The 21793-nt window shown below is 30.4% G+C and overlaps 2 protein-coding genes and 2 long non-coding RNA genes across 5 annotated transcripts; all 4 read right to left on the bottom strand.

Annotated features, from left to right (window-relative positions):
- Positions 1-416: 416 nt before the first annotated feature.
- Positions 417-5084, bottom strand: LOC114181608 (fatty alcohol:caffeoyl-CoA acyltransferase). Its single transcript, XM_028068109.1, has 2 exons — positions 4569-5084; positions 417-1557 (listed from the first exon to the last, which is right to left on the bottom strand). Exons 1-2 carry the CDS (start codon positions 5025-5027, stop codon positions 664-666), a joined length of 1353 nt encoding a protein of 450 aa, XP_027923910.1. The 5' UTR covers positions 5028-5084; the 3' UTR covers positions 417-663.
- Positions 5085-13068: 7984 nt separating this feature from the next.
- Positions 13069-13691, bottom strand: LOC114180263. Its single transcript, XR_003603654.1, has 3 exons — positions 13652-13691; positions 13264-13407; positions 13069-13186 (listed from the first exon to the last, which is right to left on the bottom strand). It is a non-coding gene; the product is annotated as an uncharacterized LOC114180263 (long non-coding RNA).
- Positions 13692-13828: 137 nt separating this feature from the next.
- On the bottom strand, positions 13829-14136 carry LOC114181051. 2 transcript variants are annotated; one of them, XR_003603740.1, is made up of 3 exons: positions 14116-14136; positions 13948-14049; positions 13829-13867 (listed from the first exon to the last, which is right to left on the bottom strand). It is a non-coding gene; the product is annotated as an uncharacterized LOC114181051 (long non-coding RNA). The 2 variants fall into 2 exon arrangements; XR_003603739.1 differs by lacking the exon at positions 13829-13867 and having other exon boundaries at positions 13947-14049.
- A 1664-nt stretch (positions 14137-15800) lies between these two features.
- On the bottom strand, positions 15801-18958 carry LOC114180659. Its single transcript, XM_028066961.1, has 3 exons — positions 17899-18958; positions 16730-17856; positions 15801-16424 (listed from the first exon to the last, which is right to left on the bottom strand). Exons 1-3 carry the CDS (start codon positions 18956-18958, stop codon positions 15801-15803), a joined length of 2811 nt encoding a protein of 936 aa, XP_027922762.1.
- Positions 18959-21793: the final 2835 nt, after the last annotated feature.

Here is a 21793-nt window from a genome sequence, read left to right as displayed (position 1 = left end):
ATCTGAAAATTAAAATTAAATTCCAAATTCAATTTTTTTTTTCAAAAATAAAATGACTTATGAAATACATAATTCGAAAATGATTCCAGACTGTACAATTCTAAAGTTTTTTACTTCTAAATTACATAACATAATTCGAAAGTTATTATTGAATTTTGAATTGTGCTTTTAGAAGTAATTTCTTAATTGTACCTTTCGAAAGCTATTAATAGCTTTTAACTTATAAATGTGAAAGTAAAAAACAACTTTGAGATTATAACTTGGGAAAGAACAAAATGATAAAAGATTATGAGAGTACTGAAAAAAATTATGGAGCTGCAGGAACAAAGTGCCCACGTAAAGAAAAAAAAAAAAAACTACTTCAAACTCCTGCCTATTTCAAATCTGATCAACATAGTTAAGAAGTACAAATGGAATGAAATTGTATGGCATTTTACCACACATGAACATGTCCAATGAAATATAAACATTATTAACTTTCACAACTTAAATAAACATCCTATAAGCGTTAATATTGGATAAAATTTCGAAAATTGAAATACTATTTAACTATAATTTCAAATATATATATAAAACAGCATCATTCACATAAAAAGAAAAAAAAAACATACTTTATTACATAAGAACTAGTAAGATATGACATTGATAATCTCCATAATGATCTCAAACACCCAAAAACTTATTGAAGAGTCCATCGAATTTGTTCATCTCCTTGGGAGGAAGAGCCACGATAATACTGACCCCATCACCTCCTCCGTCAACCGGAGGAAACAACAGAACAATATCCTTCCGATGATACACCACAGGGCAACAATACTTAGGCTTCCCCCATGGATACTCCACCTCCTCAAACCCTAATCTCCACCACGACGACACCAAAACCTCCCCATTAGGAAACCCTTCGTTCATCTCTCCCCAGTCAATGATCGACCTTGCGTACTCATTCGTCATCCTAGTCGCACCCTCACGCACCGTTTCCACCAACCTCATGAACGGCCATTCTTCCACCTCCCGACACGTGGCAGTCGCATATGCCGTTAACACTGCGTTGCCGGTGTAAGATTTCGGCAACGGAGGCTCCAACCTCGAACGTATATCCACAGCGTACAGAATCGTCGATGACCTATTACGGTTACTATCGTCGTCGTCGCTTGACAGTGCCTTGCATCTCCATATGTGGGCCGTGATAGCGTTAAAGCCTGTGACGCGTGTGGTTTTGTCACCGCCAACTGAATTTCGCGCCTCTTCCTTCAGCTTCGTGATGTCGTTTGAGGTTAGTTTGAAGACCTTGAATTGAAGCTGCTCGGTTGAGGCGTCGAAGATGTTGGACTTGGTGGGGAGGTCGTTCAGCTTCAGCATCTCCGGGTGTGGGAAGGTCACACGTGGCGGGGATCGGGCGGCCAGCAGGTGCCTGTCGTGGCACGGCGTCACGGCCAAGGGCTTTTTAGCGGCTATGGAAGCGATGTTGTCGAGGAAGGTCTTGAAGCTGAGACCGTCGAAGGTCGTGTGGCTTGTTGAAAAGCCAATTGCAAAGCCACCGCACTTGAACGATGTCACCTGTGTCAGAGACAACATAAGTTTGTTACAACATTTTTTATTGCTTTTTCTTTAACATGTTTGTTCTAGAGAAAAAGAAGTAAAATTTCTTATTTGGTTCCTAAATTTTAATTTTTAGCCTGTTTATAAACAAATTTAACTTATAAAAAGTGTTTATAGAAAAATATGTATAAACAAACCCATAGTGTATATTTTTCACAAATTTTCTATAATATATATTCCCCGGGAAAAAAATATATAAAATAATTTAAAGTGAGCCCTCTAAAAATAAGTGAAAATAAAATAAAAGTAACTAATTGGTTTTCTCTAGATAAAACCTGATGGGTCTAAATAGCACACTTTTATATATAACATGGAGGAAAGAAATACAACAACTAAAAGAACATCAGTCAAAATCATCACCGACACATTTATTTTTTTTGGTTATAGCAGCTATATTTAATAATTATTATAAATTTATTCTTATAGAAATACTCATAAATTCAATTGCTTTAAAATGGTGGTTACATGTATTTCCTACACCCCTCGTATTTCGAAGTGTAATTGTTGTTAATAGTCTAGCAGTGCGTTCACTTTTGTGGAGAATGATTGGGAGTTTAATTATAAACTTTATAATAAATAAATAATATGCTTAACAATTAATACAATTGGGACTTATAAGATAGATCAATGGCAAAGTTGGAAAGAGAATATGGTTCAACTCTGTTGACTAACACTTGAGAGTTACAAGGTCTCATTCCACAAAAAAAAAAAAATACTTGTAGTTGATAAAAATAATTAATACAATTAAAATTAGTTTATTTTTAATATTTCGAGAAAAAAGTTTTCTTATTAAAGTTATAGAGACAAAGTATATCATCTAGTTATAAATAGAAACGGATAATAGTTTTAATCACTTTTGTAATATCTATGTTAAAAGTTAGAAGAAAAAAATGGTTGGTGATGTAAACTTAATTAAATTAATGCCTGTAAAATTCTAAGGAGGAATAATGTTCAAATATACTAATTCTGAAACATCCAAATATAAGAGAGCTTTATTTTTAGTTAAAAGATCATATGCAAAACTTTCGTTGAGAGATTTTCAGCTAAATTCTATCACTGAATAAAACTGAGATTAACTTTATCCAATAATAATAAAAATATTAAGTAGCACTATCAAGCTAAAAATATGTACTGCACCTTAACTTTGTCGTTCATAATATCTTTTCTTTTTTCATATAAAAAGAAAATTTTCTTTCTTTATCAGCAAAGTCCTATAGAAAGAAAGTGAATTATACAAAGCAGTTAGTGAGTAACTATCACATTAATCTTGTCCAGAATTGAGTTATTTGTTCTTAAAAGTTTATCCAAATTTTCGGTTGTCTGATTAACATAAAAGAACCGATTGAATGGTTGTGACGTTGTAATCAAGGAATATGTGATGTCAATATCAGTGGACAATTAAATTAAATGAGACAACCGAAGGTATGTTTCTCTCTTTTTCTTTTTCTCCATAAGAAAAATGTAAATTTCTGTAATTTTATATTTTCTATTGAAATCAAATTTAAGAAATAATATGTTTAATAAATTTAAATATGAATAAATCTCAATTCTTTAAATCCTGTAACTATTTTAAAATATATTTATAATTAAAGCTTACCACCATCTTTCTCAATAAATATAATTAAAGATAATTTAAGAAAATTATGTTTTTATTTCTGTATGAAAACAAAAAGTAGCAAATGATAACATCAATGTAAAAGTATTTAATTTTATCTACAATTGAGTCTAGATGTGCAGTATTAAAGAAGAGCAAGGCATAATTTTTTAAAAAATAGAAAGATAAATAAGAATTTATATGAGATCAAATATGTAAAAATATGCATTATAGATATTGAGTTGGAAGAGTGGATGTTGTAAATTGAATAAAAAGTTGTGGGTGATAGAGATTCATTTAATTGAAGCAACTTCATAATGTGACAGCGTAGTGGGCGAACTGTATTTGAAGGCTTTAATTTTCCACTACTATTATTGTAACTAAAAAAAGACAAAATAGCCTGACAAAGAAATCACATGATGGAACCACGTAATAACAGTTTTTATATTTTTTGAAAAAATTGAAATATTTTGTTTCAATAATTATTTAACTAGGATACCTTACCCTAAAACTAAACCACATTTTGTAGCTTGAGACTTGCACGAAAATTAATTTGCTCCTTTCTTTTTGCAAAAGGTTCATTTACAACATTTATCTCTCAAATTTTAATTAGTAATGTCCTTTTAAAATTTTAATTATTTTCATGTCAACACATACGATTTTGAACTTTCTAATGATCAATTCAAAATATTAAATCTATGCCGTCAAATGGAAAATGACAAATATTATAATTCGAAATGGGAGATGACACCGAAACACATTGAAATGAAAAAAAAATAAAATAAAAATATTACTCTTACTACAAACTTAATATACCAAAAAACACATAAATGATATAATAAAATTAATACATTATCTTTTTCCTTTTAAAAAACTTATATAAATAATTCCAGAAACTTTTCAACCAAAACCAAACATAATTTTGTAAGAGTTGATCTTCTATCAAACAATACATAAAAAATGTTTTATTAACTATATGTTCATAGAATATACATACATACATTATATATATATATATATATATATATATATATATATATATATATATATATATATATATATATATATAAGACAAGTAAGAAATGGCAATAATTATATATAGATATATAATATTTAAATAACAACGAGGGTCACTGATAACTATTTAGCACATATGTTTTTAACATAATTTTATTATCAGTAAAAAAAAATTAAAACTGGTGAATACAATTTTTAAAATAAAAGTGAGATCCAAAACATTTTGCAACTTTCTCAGTAATAAATTATGTTTAGAAGAATGTGGTCACATTGTATATCATTGTATATATGAGTAACAAGACAGTTAAAATAAGAAGACGAGAATGATAAGGTAATAATGGACAATGTATCTGTGTACCTGGGCAACACAGAGTGGAACATCACCCTCTTTAAGAAAGTTCTTGTTCTTGTGCACCAACTGTGCAAAGGCTGTGTTTGGATAATCCAAATCCCCTATCTGCTCCAGTTTGTACTCACTGGAAGCTTCCACAAACCCTGCCCCTTCTGGAGTACAATCCATCTCTAACCTTTTGGTTTCAGGGTTTACCTTCAATCTTCCACCCAAGAAGTCATAAACAACAAGGGCATCCTCTACGGCGTTCTTCAGCCTCTCAGTGACAACATGCGGAGGAAAATCTTTGTTGGCACCGAAAAAGTGAACCGTTTCGACATCGAAGGTGAGGACCTTGTCTATGTTGGACAAGAACAAGGACTTTCTCTCGATCTCTTTCGATGGGAAAATCATGGAGGAGTTGTGTATGGTCACCTTAAGGTCTTCAAGTAGAGGAGGAGAATCGTGGTCATAAGCAGCTCCCATTTTTGTGTCTGTGCCTAAAGTTTTTGGCTATTTGTTTGTGTTTCAAATAAAATGGGTGTGTTGTAATATATAGCGATTCCATGCACGTTGTTCCATGTACTCGGTGTTTAGGTACACAAGTAGAGGCTAAGATTGTGACATGAAAACATGTAAAGATATAAAAGAAAAAAAGAAAAAGAAAATGGAAGCAAATGAGTAAATGTGGTACAGTGTGAATTATAAGATTAGAAAATTCATCCTATTTGTAGTACGCACGTGTCAACAATCAAGTGCTAAAAAACAACATGAATTTGGGAAACAAGAATGGTATTTGTACACAACTTTTATACGTCTAATCATAATAGTAGTGAAATATTTTTTTTCTGTGCATTTTATTTTCCATGTCATATTATTTAACATTTGAAATACAGGAAAATAAATAACACGTTATTATAGGTTGAACGTTATCCATAGGACAGATTTGTTAATATTTATATATCAGACTTTGTATAATATATATTTAGTGGCGGACAATTTTTAGATTCATTTGATTAAAATTATTATCAAAAATTTGAATTTTTTTTTTAATTTTATCTTCTAATTATTTATTTTTATTTGAAAAAGTATGTGATTGAGATCCAAATCATTTCTAATTATTCCGACTGGCTTAAGGTTTTAAATCCGTCACACAATATATATATATATATATATATATATATATATATATATATATATATATATAACTTTGTATGAGTTATGAAATTGATAGGGTTAAATATGTTTTTAACCCCTTAACTTTCAGTAAATTTTAGAATTAGTACATTTCGAAACTTTAGACCAATTTAGTCATTCATCTTTCGAAATACGTGAATTTAGTCATTTTAATCAAATTTTGTTAAGTTTATTTGACATTTCAAGAACGTTTCATAATGGTATATAACTTAACATTAAAGCAAAGATGTGTCATAGTATAAACAACTCAAACACAATCTTAAAATGCATATGAAACATCAAATAAACCTAAAAAAATTTGATTAAAAGGACTAAATTCACGTATTCTGAAAGATAAAAGACTAAATTGGTCCAAAGTTTAGAAATGAACTAATTGCATAATTCACTGAAAGTTAAAGGATAAAAATATATTTAACTCAAATTTATATATTGTTCCACCTCTTATATGTCATTAGTAAAATTAAAATAGTGTTCCACCTCTTATTAGTTAATATAACTCCTTTGTTACTAAAAAAAATTCTTAAATACTATGATGTTCACAATAATGATATTGAAAACTAAGAATAGTATTTTCTAGCTTAAAGTGGTTAATAAATCTATTGAACCTACTTAAAATAAAAGACTATTTTAGAAGTCTCGTATAAGATTAATTTATATATATATATATATATATATATATATATATATATATATATATATATATATATATATATATAAATAAGTGGGTGGTGCAAACACATTTTACACGCCAATAATTTTATAAGATTTAATTAAATTTAAAATTTATTTTTTAATATCGTATCAAAATCATAGTTAAAGTCTATTCAAGAAAATTTTGATTTTGGTTAGATCTATTATTTCATCCACCGTTGATTTGTTATTAGATCATCCATTAATCTTTTAATAGAATAAAAGTGCATAGTCCCAATTATAAATTTGAGAAGATGTTAAGATTAATAGAATAAAAGTGCATAGTTCCAATTATAAATTTGAGAAGATGTTTTGAAAATTGAAGAGTATAAAAAGGTAGAAATGCAGTATTCGGAATTATTGTAGTTTTTGCACTTGGTCTTTACTGTGTGTTTGTTTGTTTTGGGTGAAAAAAGTGTCTGAAGTAGAGTATGTATGGTTAGGAGGGTTTGAGAAAAGTATTGGAGACTTTTCATGAGCCGGCATAGTAGAGGCAGTTGCTGAATCATTTAAGAGTTTGCTCCGAAAATAAGAAGAGGTAGTTGGTAAGTAGGTTCAAACACAAGAAACAGGTTGGGCGTAGTTAAGGCTAAATTTGTTGGTTGGATATTGAAGGGGCAAAGATAATGACGATACTTCACCACTTGCAATAATTAATATCTACACCAAAGCTTTTACCTATTTTCTTCTCTTTTTTTCTTTTTCCTACTGTGAATGTGAATGCAAATGAAACTCTAACTTTCTCCAACAAAATGTTACCACCACACTATTTTACAGGTTAATTTTTTTTTTTTTACTTTCTAAAACAATAACCTTTTAGTTTGTGTTTAAAATGATAGTCATATTGGTTTCTTTTTTTAAGTTATTTTAGTTCAAAATAATTTATCTTAAAAGGAGACACCGGAATAATTGAAAAGTTACGAATATTTTCTTTTTACATTTATACTAATTAAATAATTTTAATAACCTTGTCAGAGTCTTGAAAGTTGATGGTTTGAAATTGATGGAATACTGATTACAATTTATTAAAAGAGGTATGAAGCTAACAAAATTAAATATAATGATTTTTGTAACCATTTTTTTATAGGGTGATAAAGTGATCATGGTTCATGGACTCATATGTTAAAATTTGATGGGTTACTTTTTAATATGTCAATCCATTTTGGTCCATTCCAACGAATTTTTTAAATTGAAAATATTTTAAAAAAGATTAATTTTTATACATTATATTACTTCAAGAATGTAAATATGAATAGTTTTGTAATTTAAATTATCTACTCTTATAAATTAAATTATAATAAAATAATTTAACATATAACTATAATAATTATTTTCATTTATTTAATTAGATACATTAATTAATTAATTAATTAAGAGTTTATAAAATATTTATATTATTAAATATGTTATATATAAATACATAAATAAACAAGTTAAAAAATTAGAAAAAAGTTGGTGAACTGGTCCAGCAATCCATCGACAGAATGAATTAAGATTTTTAACTATTTTAGTATCGTTTTAGTATAGAAACTTAAACAAAATGGGTTAACATTTTGAACTCATTTCAGTATTATTTTAGTATGAAAACCCACTCACCATATTATTCACAGAATGGGCTAAAGTGGAACAAATTAGTCCATTTCGTCACACCTACTTCTCATAAATTTGAAGTGATTCAAAATTGTTTTTGAAAAGGAAAAAACTGTTAAAATATTTGTTTTAATTTTTCCTCTGTTTTCTATGTAAGCTTAATTTAGGAGGGCACACACCCACTTTATGCCCAATAACGGGGGTTGGGATGGGTACACATTGAACGTTGTGTCTGATCAGATTTGCAACATTTGGTCTAATATTATACAGATCCCAATTTATGTTACTCCAATTTTCATTAGTATGGCAAGACTTTTTATTGTAAGCAAAACGAATTTTATGAACTCTAGGTTCGATACAAGAGATACCATAAAAAGATGCTTTTAGGAGCTAGAAAGTATTTATTGGTATCATAGACTCAACGCCCATATTTGTACTTTAACAGAGGATTCGGTAACATAAGAAAATATATAAAATATATAGATGATAAAATCAGGGACAAAAGGTTCAAAATCGATATTTTTATCTAGATAGCACATATTCCATTTTCTTTTCTTTAATATCACATTTTTTCAAATATTTACATAGATAATATATCGTGAAAAATAAGTAGATACATAAAAGAAAAGAAGAAAAGTTTAATTATGCTTTTAATTTCTTTTAACAACTTTTTTTTAAATGGTGTTTAACTATTCTTTCACCGGCGGAGCGGGATGGTCATGGCATCCTAAATATTTTTATCTTTTTTAAATTATATATATGTATAATGTATTGATACTGCAATTGAGTCATGTATTCATATTTGACTTGTTTTTCTGTCCGATACTTTAAGATATTTTATCGATATTTATTAATGAAGTATTCAATTTATAAAGTTGTAGTAAACTACAAGAAAATATTTCAATAATGATAAATTTTAGTAACAACAAATAATTAGTCACTATATAGTGACTAATTTAGGTACCAATTTAAAAATTAAAAATTATTGACAACTAAAGTAGTTCTAAAAAATTATAATTGGTCTCTAAATTGATAATGAAAATAGTTTTTATTATGAATTGGTTTCTAAATTTGTTACTAACATTAGCTATCAAGGTTTTGATTACCAAAATAATTGGTTTCAAAATTGCTTACTAAACATTAGCTACCATTGGTTATTATTTAAGAGTTTTCTTGTAGTAGTACTTTTATGATGACAGTAATTTATATTTTTTGTGTTGACAACTTTAGTAATATAGTTTTAATTTGGATTCACACAATAACAATCGTATATTTATTATGTTTTGAAGAATTATTGTATAGTTTTCAATATTAATATATCATGTATTCATCACTTATCATATCATATTATTTTCAAAATAAACGTATAGACATATCAGATATGTGTCATATCTGATACACGTATCGTATATATTGAAAATTTTAAGATTACATTTAATATCTTTTAGAAATCGATGGAAATTAAATTGTGCATTTTTTTTATTTTTTATTTACAAAATACAACATTTCATGTTAATAAATAATAAAATACAAAATCAAATATAACAAAGAATAAAAATATTTATGTTTAATTACTTTCATGGTCTTTGTTTTTGTTTAAATATATCAAATTGCGACTAAAAATTTGGGATCAAATTGAAACTAAAAATACTGGAGGACTAACTTGACATTTTTGGAAACAGTAACCAAAAGAGTAATTAAATCAAATATTTACTAAGATATTTTTTATTTTCTTTCTCATTGCTTTTAGTTATACAAAATTGTACTCATCTCTCACTCTCATATGTTTTCTTTTTCTTTTGGAAGAAAAAATGAAGTTAGACACATACTCATTATTTTTGCTCTCATTTCTCATTTGTTTCCTTCCTTGCTCGAAGAACCAAAAAATTTAACTCTTTGTTGCCTAACTTGATAATGAAATATTAGTTTAATAGTTATTAAGATTATTTTTTATCGCATGAGGCTTTTTTATATTCATTTTTTACGATTAAAGAAGACAAAAAATAATGTATTATGTGTTTTTTCATAACCAATTTTTTATTGTGACTTGACTATAATATATTTTCCTTCTAATAACACTACAAGAAAAAATATTTTTAACGGAGGTTTATTTTTACATTATCCAGGGTTAAAACCTCTACTAAGTTCTTTACCCGGGGTTTCGATTTCCCTCGCTAAACCATCCCTGGAGAATGTGTTAGTAGGGGTTTTTATGAACCCCAGGAAGCACCAATCAATAACGGAGGTTTTTTATCCTCTTGTATTTAACATAGGTTTTAAAACCTTAGTTAAGTTTTGTGGGTTTAAAACCCCGGTTAATTACCATGAATTTTGAAACCTTCATAAAATATCGTGGATTTTGAAACCTCCATAAAATACTATGGGTTTTAGAACCTCCATAAAATAACATAGGTTTCAGAACCCCCATAAAATACTCTGGGTTTTCAAAACCTCCGTAAAATACTATAGGTTCCAAAACCTCCGTAAAGTACCATAGATTTTTAAATTATTATTATTATATTTTTTTAATCATTTATCATTTATATATTCATATATATTTTTTCAATCACAATTATTTACATTTATTCTATTTTTTTAATCTATATTTAATGAAATTATACCTAAATAGATATAAACTCATCAAATTGACAAATTATTTATAAATGACTAAATGTATATCAAAGCACAACAAATATACGAATTCAAATTCAAATTCAAGTACAATATTAGTCAGCAAAAACTATCATGAAGTATTGTAATGGTTCTCAAAACATTAAATGATTCAATTAACTTCCACATTATATTATATTCTTTAACTATCACATATGATTTTCGTCATGTCCAGAACTTGTTGTATTAGTTGGCACACTTCCTTGATCAGAAACCTACAATATAAATGTGAATCATAATTACAAATATAAACTCTGAAAAATAAAAGAAGTTATGCAGTCTTAAAAATTACCGGTGCAGGATTAAACATAGTCAACTCAGGAGGCAATTGACCTTGATAATTTTGAGAAAAGAAGTTCATGATTGCATCAAGTCTTTTGTCACGTTCTTCATTTCGTTTATTTTGTTTATCCAATTGTGACTTTAATGCAGTGACCTATATTAGAACACAATCTATTATTAAAATCGTAAAAAACACATAAACATTATAAATGGTTTCACTTCTTGTTTTTCACTTCTTGGTCAAGATTAAAAGTACATGCTTGCCTCATAAGTGAATGTACCAGACATAAAATATTACAGCTTACTCTTAATGGCTATTGCAAAAACAAAAAAAATGGAAAAACCCTGCTTAGCTCAGTCACATTGCAGAAGTTACAGGATTAAAAAGATGGTTACCTCCAAATTCTTTGTCCTTTTGCCGTCTGTAAGGCTGATTGTTCAAAGCATTGTAAGCATCAATTATTAGAACAGTAGGTGGCACAAAAGAACCAAGAGCAGTTCCATTCAAATGCCTAGAAAAAAAAATATATTGATGAGAAGATTCCTTGTTGCTCTCTAAAGGTATAAAAGGTATATCAGAATCAGAGAGGAACTGTAAAAAATATTAAACAATACTGGTCGAGAAGGTTATATGCAAGGTTTGGGAGACTACAGATTTCTTTCAAGTGTGGACAACTTTTTGTCTCACACCAAAAGCTTTATTTTTATGAATTGATAATGCATGCTTTAATTTCACATCACTAATTAATGTACACTTTTATATCATAACTTCTACAGCACGGACAAATATTTCACATGGTGAAAATATGTAAAGTGTTACCACAAAAAAAGTATTAACTTCTGAAAATAAGGTGTATTCACAGATAAACTAAACTTTCAAATCAAATTTTTCTAGTTAACAAAAATCTTCCATTGCTCATGCAAATAATTGTAGAGACTAGAGACTGGAAACATGTGAACTTGTTATCATTCAGGCCTCTTCTATTTGCCAAATAACCATGAGTCACATAAAAATATATTTTCACTGTATAGCATGACAAACATAAAAAATTAGGTGAACACCTTTAGCATTGACCATTGATCCTTTAAAAGGCTATACTACGTGACATAAACTTTGGCCATTTAGCCCCACTAAATATTTCAACATGAGGCAAATATATCTTTTTAACTTGGCCCAAAACAAAGCGATTTTCATCTTTGACTCCTTTGTGAGAAATATCCTTAGCTTCAAGAGATCTGTTGCCAAGACAAAGGGTTCCAGTTTGGAGGGAACTTTGGATTTCCTAATGGTCTTTAATTTCATGCAATAAATAAAGGTTTGAATGGGATTATAGTCCAGATACTAACCTATATTATATACAAATAGAATGGTGGGGTGGAAGAAGAGAAACAAAATACATGCCACCACTTCAATGCATGACATTCTAACAAAAGTTGAAACACCTACCTGACAGATGATGATTCTGAGAATATGTTAGCCTCGTTACACTCTGGAAAGCAGAATCAATATCATCCAATGTGAACAGATCGAACTCCGACACTTGCTACAAAAGAGCAAAATATTTTAATATAACCATCCAGCTATGAAACACACATTTTCCAAATTCTGTCTAGTGATTAAAAAGACAAGTGAACATATAAGAACATGAGAGATCCAACATCCTACAAACCAAGAAGCACAAAAAATCTTCTTCTCAACAGCAAAACCAAACAAACCAGTGCGTAATTTCACCTTTCTTGAAAGGTACTGGTCATACACAGTGAGAAGGCCTAATCTGTAGACAGGCTCAGTTGAATAAACGGGAGCAGAGAGTCCAAGATGCTTCATGGCATATGGGAGGGCACCAAGGTGAAGTGTATGAGCATATTGTGACTTTATGGATGCGAAGTTTAAAAACACTGGGCAACTGAATCACTAGATCAAACTGACGAAAGATATATTTACTAGCATATTGATATATCAGGGAATAATGTGCTAAATGTACGAATTAACTTCAAATAATGTGCTAAAGATATATAACAAATATACGAATTCAAATTCAAATTCAAGTACAATATTAGTCAGCAAAAACTATCATGAAGTACTACAATAGTTCTCAAAACATAAAATGATTCAATTAACTTCCACATTATATTATATTCTTCAACTATCACATATGATTTTCCTCATGTCCAGAACTTGTTGTATTAGTTGGCACACTTCCTTGATCAGAAACCTACAATATAAATGTGAATCATAATTACAAATGTAAACTCTGAAAAATAAAAGAAGTTATGCAATCTTAAACATTACCGGTGCAGGATTGAACATAGTCAACTCAGGAGGCAATTGACCTTGATAATTTTGAGAAAAGAAGTTCATGATTGCATCAAGTCTTTTGTCACGTTCTTCATTTCGTTTATTTTGTTCATCCAATTGTGACTTTAATGCAGTGACCTATATTAGAACACAATCTATTATTAAAATCGTAAAAAACACATAAACATTATAAAACACTCAACCTATCAACCAAAAATATACTACATTTCTTACTCCTACTTATAGAAAACAATCCAAAGCAACACAACAACAACATTAACAGTGTCCAATAATATTCAACATAACAACATTTACAACCTTGGCATGACAATCCAAAGCAAACAACATCATATTGCTACACATGACAATCCAAATCAATAACCTGATTTTGCAATTCTGAATAAGAAGGACAAGATGAGGATCTCCCAAAATGAAAATTCCTAGTATATCCAAACACACGAGAAGGGCAAGGTCCCAATCCCATTCCTCGGACACGACCACAATGTTCTTTACTTCCTAGAACATGAGCTAGTGAATCTTTAATTGATATATCTTGTGAAAGGGAAGATGTATTTGTCTCATATGCTTTAATTTTTTCCTACAAATAATACAAAATGTTATCAATGAAGGTAACATTCAATTTGATTCAGTATTTGTCTTTAGAAAACTTATACTTACTCCAATCTCTCTTGCTCCATCATTCACAAATTCCCCATTAGCATGTTTATGTGTTGCTATCCAAACTTCTCCCCTACTAACTTTGCGACCAAGCTCTTGCTCCTATAAAACTTAAGAAAATCATGAATCATATATGATATAATTAAAATGATTGATGAATAAAGTTACCATCTCATTCTTCTTCCGTGCAATGCTCTTCGATCCACCTGTGTGAGGAACTGTTTGCTTCTTTCTATTATCCTTATTTTTTTGGGCAATTTCCTAAGCATATATGTAGAAAATTACTAAAAATAAGTAAAGTAACACTTAAAAGAATAGAAAAGATAGTTTTTATTACCTTAGTCCTTGAATTTAAACGGTAGTCAACAAAAGAAGCCCATTGGTCTCTATTCATTCCTTCTGGACACATTGTAATAATTTCATCTCTATTGCGTGTTCCATCATCTCTTTGTTGCCATAGTTGTTGTCTATACTCACTCCATTTTATGTTAAGTGATTTGAATATATATGTCACATGAGCATCAGATTCCACTAGAAACTTAGCCTTCAAAATTATTACACAACTAGTTTAACAACAATTGACATATAACAAGAATCAAAACATATAAAAGAAATTATAGGTCAATTACTTGAATGGTTTTCTTAAGTATATCTTCTTTGTAATCATTGGGAATCTTCCTCCAACTTTGATAGCTGATTGGAAAGGCATTAACATTTCTTGCAACACGACCTAAAAATCTATTCAACAACGCTCCGCTATCATCAATTGGTTGGTTGTCACTATTCCATTTCACAAGAATCCTTTCATTGGAAGATAAAAACCAAACATCATTCAATGTTAATTGTTTTCTAACTTGTGTGCCTTTATCATCTGTCAAAATACATATGAAATATATTGTTGGTTTAAGATAAACATAAAACACAAATACTATATGGCTTGGACAATTACACATAAAAATCAATAAATTAACAATCTTACCAATGACATCAACAAGCCATGACCTTTTACGTGATACATGCTTTGATTGATTACTTTGCATCTCAATATCCACATTTTCTTCCCCTTCACTATCAGATTGTAACCTTGGTGTTGATTTAGATGTAGAATCATGCACAAACTCATTTCTGAGTTGATTGTTAAATTCAAATTCAAATTCATGTGCAGAATTGGTCTTGCTAGTGGAGAACAACCTCTTCTTCAAACATTCTACAAATTAACTCAAGTCACTAAATACATAGATAATACATGAAATTTAAAAGTACCAAAATGATATGCAAATGAGACATCTTACTAGATTTAGATGTTGAAAGCATTGAATTCATGTGAGGTGGGGGAGGAGGTTGCTCATTATTATTCTCTATAGGATGAGAATTCATGTGACCTGCTGCATAATAATTAGATTAATACACAAGAAAAAGAAAGATACTTTTTAACATAGAAATATAATCATCATACCGAATTGAGATGCAAATTGAGGTGTTATGCTGGACTGTGGCGGAAACGAAAGTTGAGGTGGATTACTAGGCCCTGGAGTATGAGTAGGTGAAATTTTTCAATTCTTACTGTAGGTGAAACCCGTGGTGAAACTTAGTCAACTTACTTGGGCAAGATGGATGAGGCACAGGTGGACACATTGTAGATGATGGTTGGCCACTTCTATTTTGGGTAGGGATTGAAACTTGGTCATTAGTCTTCTTCATGCATATTTTCTTCATCATCAAGAATTCTATAAACAATAACATTAATACAAGTCAATTCACATTCATTAAATTATGATTATCTAATATAATGCATGTATAAGTAATATGGATGATAATTTAAACAAAAACTAATATAGAATTGTTCAATTTCTCTATGACCTTGTTAATGGTATATTCCCTTCTCCATCTGGAAATAAAGTTTCCAAATTTTGTTGTTCAAATGGTTCACATTCATGGAAAGTGACATCATTATCTCCACCAATGTCATATAAGTCTCGTGGCTTTAGATGCACAGGAATGCTCCAATTTTTATCTGATTCATCCACTACATAATAAACCATTTGAGCTTCTGCAGCCTGAATGTATGGTTCGTCATCATCATTATCACCAATGTGTATTAAACGTGTAAAGTTTACTAATCTAAATCCCAAGTCATCTGTTATAATCCCTCTAGAAGTAGTTGTATCAGCCCACATACATTTGAACAAAGTAACAGAGAATCGACCATTATAGTTGATCTCAATTATATCTACCAATTTTCCATAATAAGGCACATCCCCAAATTGCATTTGATTGTCAATGCTACTTGCATAGCTCCTTGTCCCAAAAGTACCAAATATTCCACTATTTTGTGTTTTAAGTCCATGATCTCTCTCTAACGTACGAAACTTGAAGCCATTAACATTGTAAGCATTGTAGCGTTTTGCACAATCAATTGGGCCCATAGCTAAGAACTTTAAATCATCTGAGTAAGGTCCATTTAAGTCATTCTTTATCTAAAAAAAAAGAAAAATATGATCAACATAATTGGATATCTTTAATATTATCAAATTTAAGAATGTAAATTAGACATACCCGACGAGAAAACCATTCCACAAATTCTCTATGAACCCTCTTATCTATCATAGAGGATGATCGTGTACGACTTCTTAATTGTCTTCGTACAATTTCTCTAAATTCTCTAATTTAAATAAATGAAATAATTACATGGTTAGTCCTCAATGTAGATGAATTATAAAAAGTTGTAAAGATAAAGTACTTACTGAAGAAAAGGGTTAACTTGGGCACAATTAGTCAATACATGACGATGTGCTTGTAACTTTTCCTTTGTTGATAAAGAGAAGTAAGTGAAACCCCCAACTGGTTTTCCAACTGGTGGAAACAAACCACTTACACTAGATGCCATGGTGTCAGGTTCGTCATCAACACGCCTTATTCGATTAAATATAGTCTCAATTCCATCTAAATATCTAGAACAAAAGGTTAAGGACTCTTCAGCTAGGTAGCCTTCAGTTATTGAGCCTTCTGGTTGAGCCTTGTTGCGCACATAAGACTTCAATTTTCCCAAATATCTCTCAATGGGATACATCCACCTATATTGGACAGGTCCTCCAATCTTGGCATCTTCCACCAAATGCACAATCAAATGAACCATGACTGTAAAAAATGCAGGAGGAAACAACATCTCCATGTGACATAATGTAAGAACAACTCTATTTTGCAATTGGTTAAGTTCATCCACTTTTAAAACTTTATTGCATAAGTGCTTAAAAAAGGAACACAGATCAATTAAAACAGAGCACACTTCTTTAGGGAGCGTCTTCCTCATTGCCAAAGGTAAAAGTTGCTCCATTAAAACATGAGAATCATGACTTTTCAATCCTGCAAGCTTAGATTGTTTGACATCAACACATCTACTAATGTTACTTGAGTAGCCATCTGGAACAGTGATGTTCTTCAATGTTTTCAGAAATATATGTTTATTTTCTTTTGTCAATGTATATATAGCCGGAAGATATCTGTTATTTGCATCAGGCCAAAGATCAGGTCTAACACCCCAATCTTTTAAGTCATTTCGTGCCTTTAGGTTGTCCTTTGACTTTTTACCTTGGTTCAACAATGTATAGACTACATTATCACATACATTTTTTTCAATGTGCATAACATCTAGATTGTGGTGCAATAAATTGTTCACCCAATAAGGAAGTTCAAAAAATATACTCTTTTTTCTCCATTGTAGAGGGCCATCAATAGGGTGGTGACCTTTCCGTTGTCTTTTCCCCCGTTCATCAATTTCTGGTTCTTTCCCAAATACAATATTAAGATTCTGAATTTGTTGTAAGACATTTGTTCCTGATATTCTCAAAGGAGGATTTCTAGTTTCCACACTTCCATCAAAACGATTGCGGCATAATCTAAATTTGTGCCCTGCATTTAACCAACGTCAATGATTCATGAAACAAAATTTACCCTGAATCTTCTTAGGAGTTGTGTCAAAATTACACCTAGGGCAAGCCAACCCAGTATGTGTGTTCCACCCAGATAAGGTTCCAAGACCGGGAAAATCACTAATAGTCCATAATATAGCTGCATGCATATGAAACACTTCTTTCTTATGTGAATCAAAAGTTTCAATCCCAGTGTTCCATAGCTCTTTTAATTCTTCTATTAATGGCCTTAAATATACATCAATATCATTTCCTGGTGCTCTTTTACCAGGAATGATCATGGAAAGAATGAACGAACTTTGCTTCATACACATCCAAGGAGGAAGATTGTAAGGTATAAGTACAATAGGCCAAGTGCTATGACATGTACTCAAATCACCAAATGGATTGAACCCATCAGTAGCCAAACCAAGTCTGACATTTCGAGGGTCTGAAGCAAATTGAGGATTCATTAGATCAAAGTTCTTCCATGCTTCAGAATCACTTGGATGCCTTAATATGCCTTCATGTGTACTTCTTGATGCATGCCATTGCATATGCTCAGCTATTTTAGAAGACATAAACATTCGTTGTAAGCGTGGCTTCAATGGAAAATACCTCAAAACTTTAGCTGGAACTTTCTTTTGTCTTTTAGTAACACCAACAATACTATTGCTCTTCTTTGTTTTCTTCCATCTAGATTCATTGCATTTCATACAAAATTCCCTATCTTTATCTTCTCCATAGTATAACATGCAATCATTTGGGCAAGCATCAATTTTGGTGTAATGAAGGCCAAGCTTATTAATGATTTTCTTAGCTTCATAGAATGAAGATGGGATTTTAGCATAATCAAAAGCATCTGCTAACAACTCCAGTATCATTGACATTGCTTTGTCAGTCATTCTGCATAGACATTTGATATGGTACAATTTGAGCAAGAAAGAAAGTTTAGAATATTTGTCACATCCTTCATACAAACTTTGTTGTCCCTCATGCATAAACTTCATATACTGAGCAATTTCATCAGGCATCATGTGGCTTGATTCAAGTCGCATATTCTCATGATTATTTACAAAATTCCCGAATGCATCATTAACCATGCCACATATGGGATCATTAGCAAAACTTGTATCCTCATTCGATTGGAAAATTGGAGGTGTTGAAATCGTATGTTGTACATAATTTGTCTCACCATGTAGAAGCCAAAATGTATACCCTTTTGGAAAAGGATGAAGAATTAAGTGTTCATATGTTGCTCCTCGAGTTTGCCATTTGTTAAGATTGCATTTCGGACATGGACAAATTATCTTACCCTCCACGCTCTTATTAGCAAATGCAAAGTCCAAAAATTTATTCAATCCATCCATGTATTGTTGTGTATTTTGAGGCAAATCAATCCAAGACTTATCCAAATCCATTAAGAATAGTCTGTTAATGATAACAAAAATAAATTTAATAAAGAAAAAAAATGTAACTAATGATATAAGAATAGAAAAATTTAATAAAGAAAAATCCAAATCCAAGACTTGTATCAATTCTAGTCAGAGGACAAATGTGAAGGGAAAAAAGTATTGTCATAAGGTATAGATGATATCATTATCTATTGCAGATTTTGATTATCTATCGTTGATTGATGTTGCTTAGGATTTGTTGTAGATTGTATTTTAGTAGGTTCTGGGACAGAAAAATATAACTTCATACTTTTCTACAACATTTACCACACTTTATAGTAGTTTGTGCTGTAAATTTAAACAATATTGTTGCAATTATACAAAATGACTCACAAACAATTAAGATTATATATTGAGATTAAATTAATTCAGACCACTTTAAATTGAGGTAGTTATTTTAGTTTATTTTAAAATACGTAATTAGAATTAATGAAAATATCAATTTCTAATAATTATTTTAACCATCTGGAGTTATTATATAATCAATTACTTCCATTCAAAAATAACTACTTATTTTATTCTTCAGAGATGAAAACATGTGACTATATTAATTTAATTAACTACAGTCAACATATACTTTGAATTAAATTAGTTAAATTAACTGAGGCCAAAATTCATATTTGAATTGATAAAATTAAAGTAATCTCCAATAATATAATTAAATAATTACTTGTAATTATTATATGATTATTTGAATTGAAATGCAGTTGAATTTGTTGATTTTCATTAATAAAGAAACAATATTTATGTGAACTAAAATAACCAAGACTAAGATATATGCGATTTTTTTATCAATACAGTGTCATTATGATTTTTTAGGGATGTTGGCTTCAGAAAACAATTTTCAGACACAGTGAATATGTATTGTTATATATATGGCTTATCTTCATTTTCAATGAAAATGGTGCTCTTAGTATTAGGAAAGCACAATATGAGATAGGGTGATTTTTATTGCTATGTTTCATTTTAGTTATCTCTATTTTTTATTTAAAATAGTTTTATATGATTTTGGTTAAAAATATGAGAACCAAGATTTTATTATATACAGTCACTCATTGGTGCACACCACTTTGAGTGATTTACTTGGTTGGTTATAGATAGAGATGAATTTTGTGTTTTACATTACAGATGTATCTGTATGTCCCTCACCCAAACAAAAAGTAGTCAAAAAGGGTTTTGGACCCCACTTCCTCTCTCCTTTTTAGTAATCTTTCTATTTTACTACTACCATTTCTTTACATTAAAAAAAATTAAAAAAAAACGTTTCTTATGTGCTAAACAGCTCAACTTTTTCTGTCATCTCATGTTTTAAACGCACCCAATTAACAACTACTTCTACCCCTAAACTCCAATCAACAACTACTTCCACCCCTAAACCTAATATTCTATCACACTTCAATTTTTCAGTATGATAATCACTTTTAAATTCAACCCCTTTTTTTATCTTTTAAATTCAAGTATATATATTTTGAGTGTTTATGGTAGGAATAAAAAATGATAGGGTGTGTGAAATGGAATATAGAATATGTTTGTTATTGTAACCTGAGGATGCCTAAATAGAGGCTAACTGTTATGAATAAGAAAGCGCCAAATGAGTAAGGAGAAATTGACAGAATAATTAAAAAGGTGGATGAGATGAGATGGAGTAGTAATAAAGAAATGGAAAATGAAGGTGGTGAGGAAATTTCAAAGAGGAGAAAATGGTCAAAGAATGAGTATAGATATGAAAACAAATCGCATCTCAAGAGTCATAGTAGTTAGACCCTCACACCCACCAACTATACAAAACCCCACTTTCCTAGAAGTACCCTTTCCCTCTACATTCTACATCTTCCGTTATAACTCACGCTGCTGCATGCATCTTTTCACTCTCTCACTATATAAGCACAACCAACACAACAACAACACCCCCTCATTTCTCCCTTGGCAACATGGAAGCTATCAACACAACCTCTTCCACCACCACCTCTTCTTCCTCCGACTCCTCCTCTTCCGACTCCAACCACAACAACCCCCACAGAATCAAAGGTGTACACATTACAACACCCTCCTTCAATTTCCACACATACTTTTTCTTTTATTCATCACTCTCTTTTCTCGAAGCTCTAGCAGCATGGTCCATAACCACCTAGGTCGGTGAAAAGTAAGAACCCTCTTAGCTAGCTTTGTAGCATATGGCAATTACCAAAAGTTGGTACATACAGTGACACGAAGATCAGAACTTTTGTGTGTTAAAATCTTGAGAAAATGGCAATGGGACATATAGTACATACATAGGTAAAAACGAAACTTCAGTGGATACTCTGTTGTGGTATATAAGTGCATGTAGTATATATATATATATATATATATATATATATATATATATATACATCTACATATACATCAGTGGATAGAAACCGTGGGAGAATGAAGACCGTCCAAACATGATGACCTGGATGGTGGGGCCAGAGATTGTCCCGTGAGGTGCCCAGTTGAGGAAAG

This window comes from Vigna unguiculata, chromosome 4 (genome assembly GCF_004118075.2).
Source record: "Vigna unguiculata cultivar IT97K-499-35 chromosome 4, ASM411807v1, whole genome shotgun sequence".
NCBI classification, from domain to species: Eukaryota; Viridiplantae; Streptophyta; class Magnoliopsida; order Fabales; family Fabaceae; genus Vigna; species Vigna unguiculata.
The sequence above is the reverse complement of the archived record's forward strand: the minus strand, read 5'-3'. Positions and strand labels throughout refer to the sequence as shown.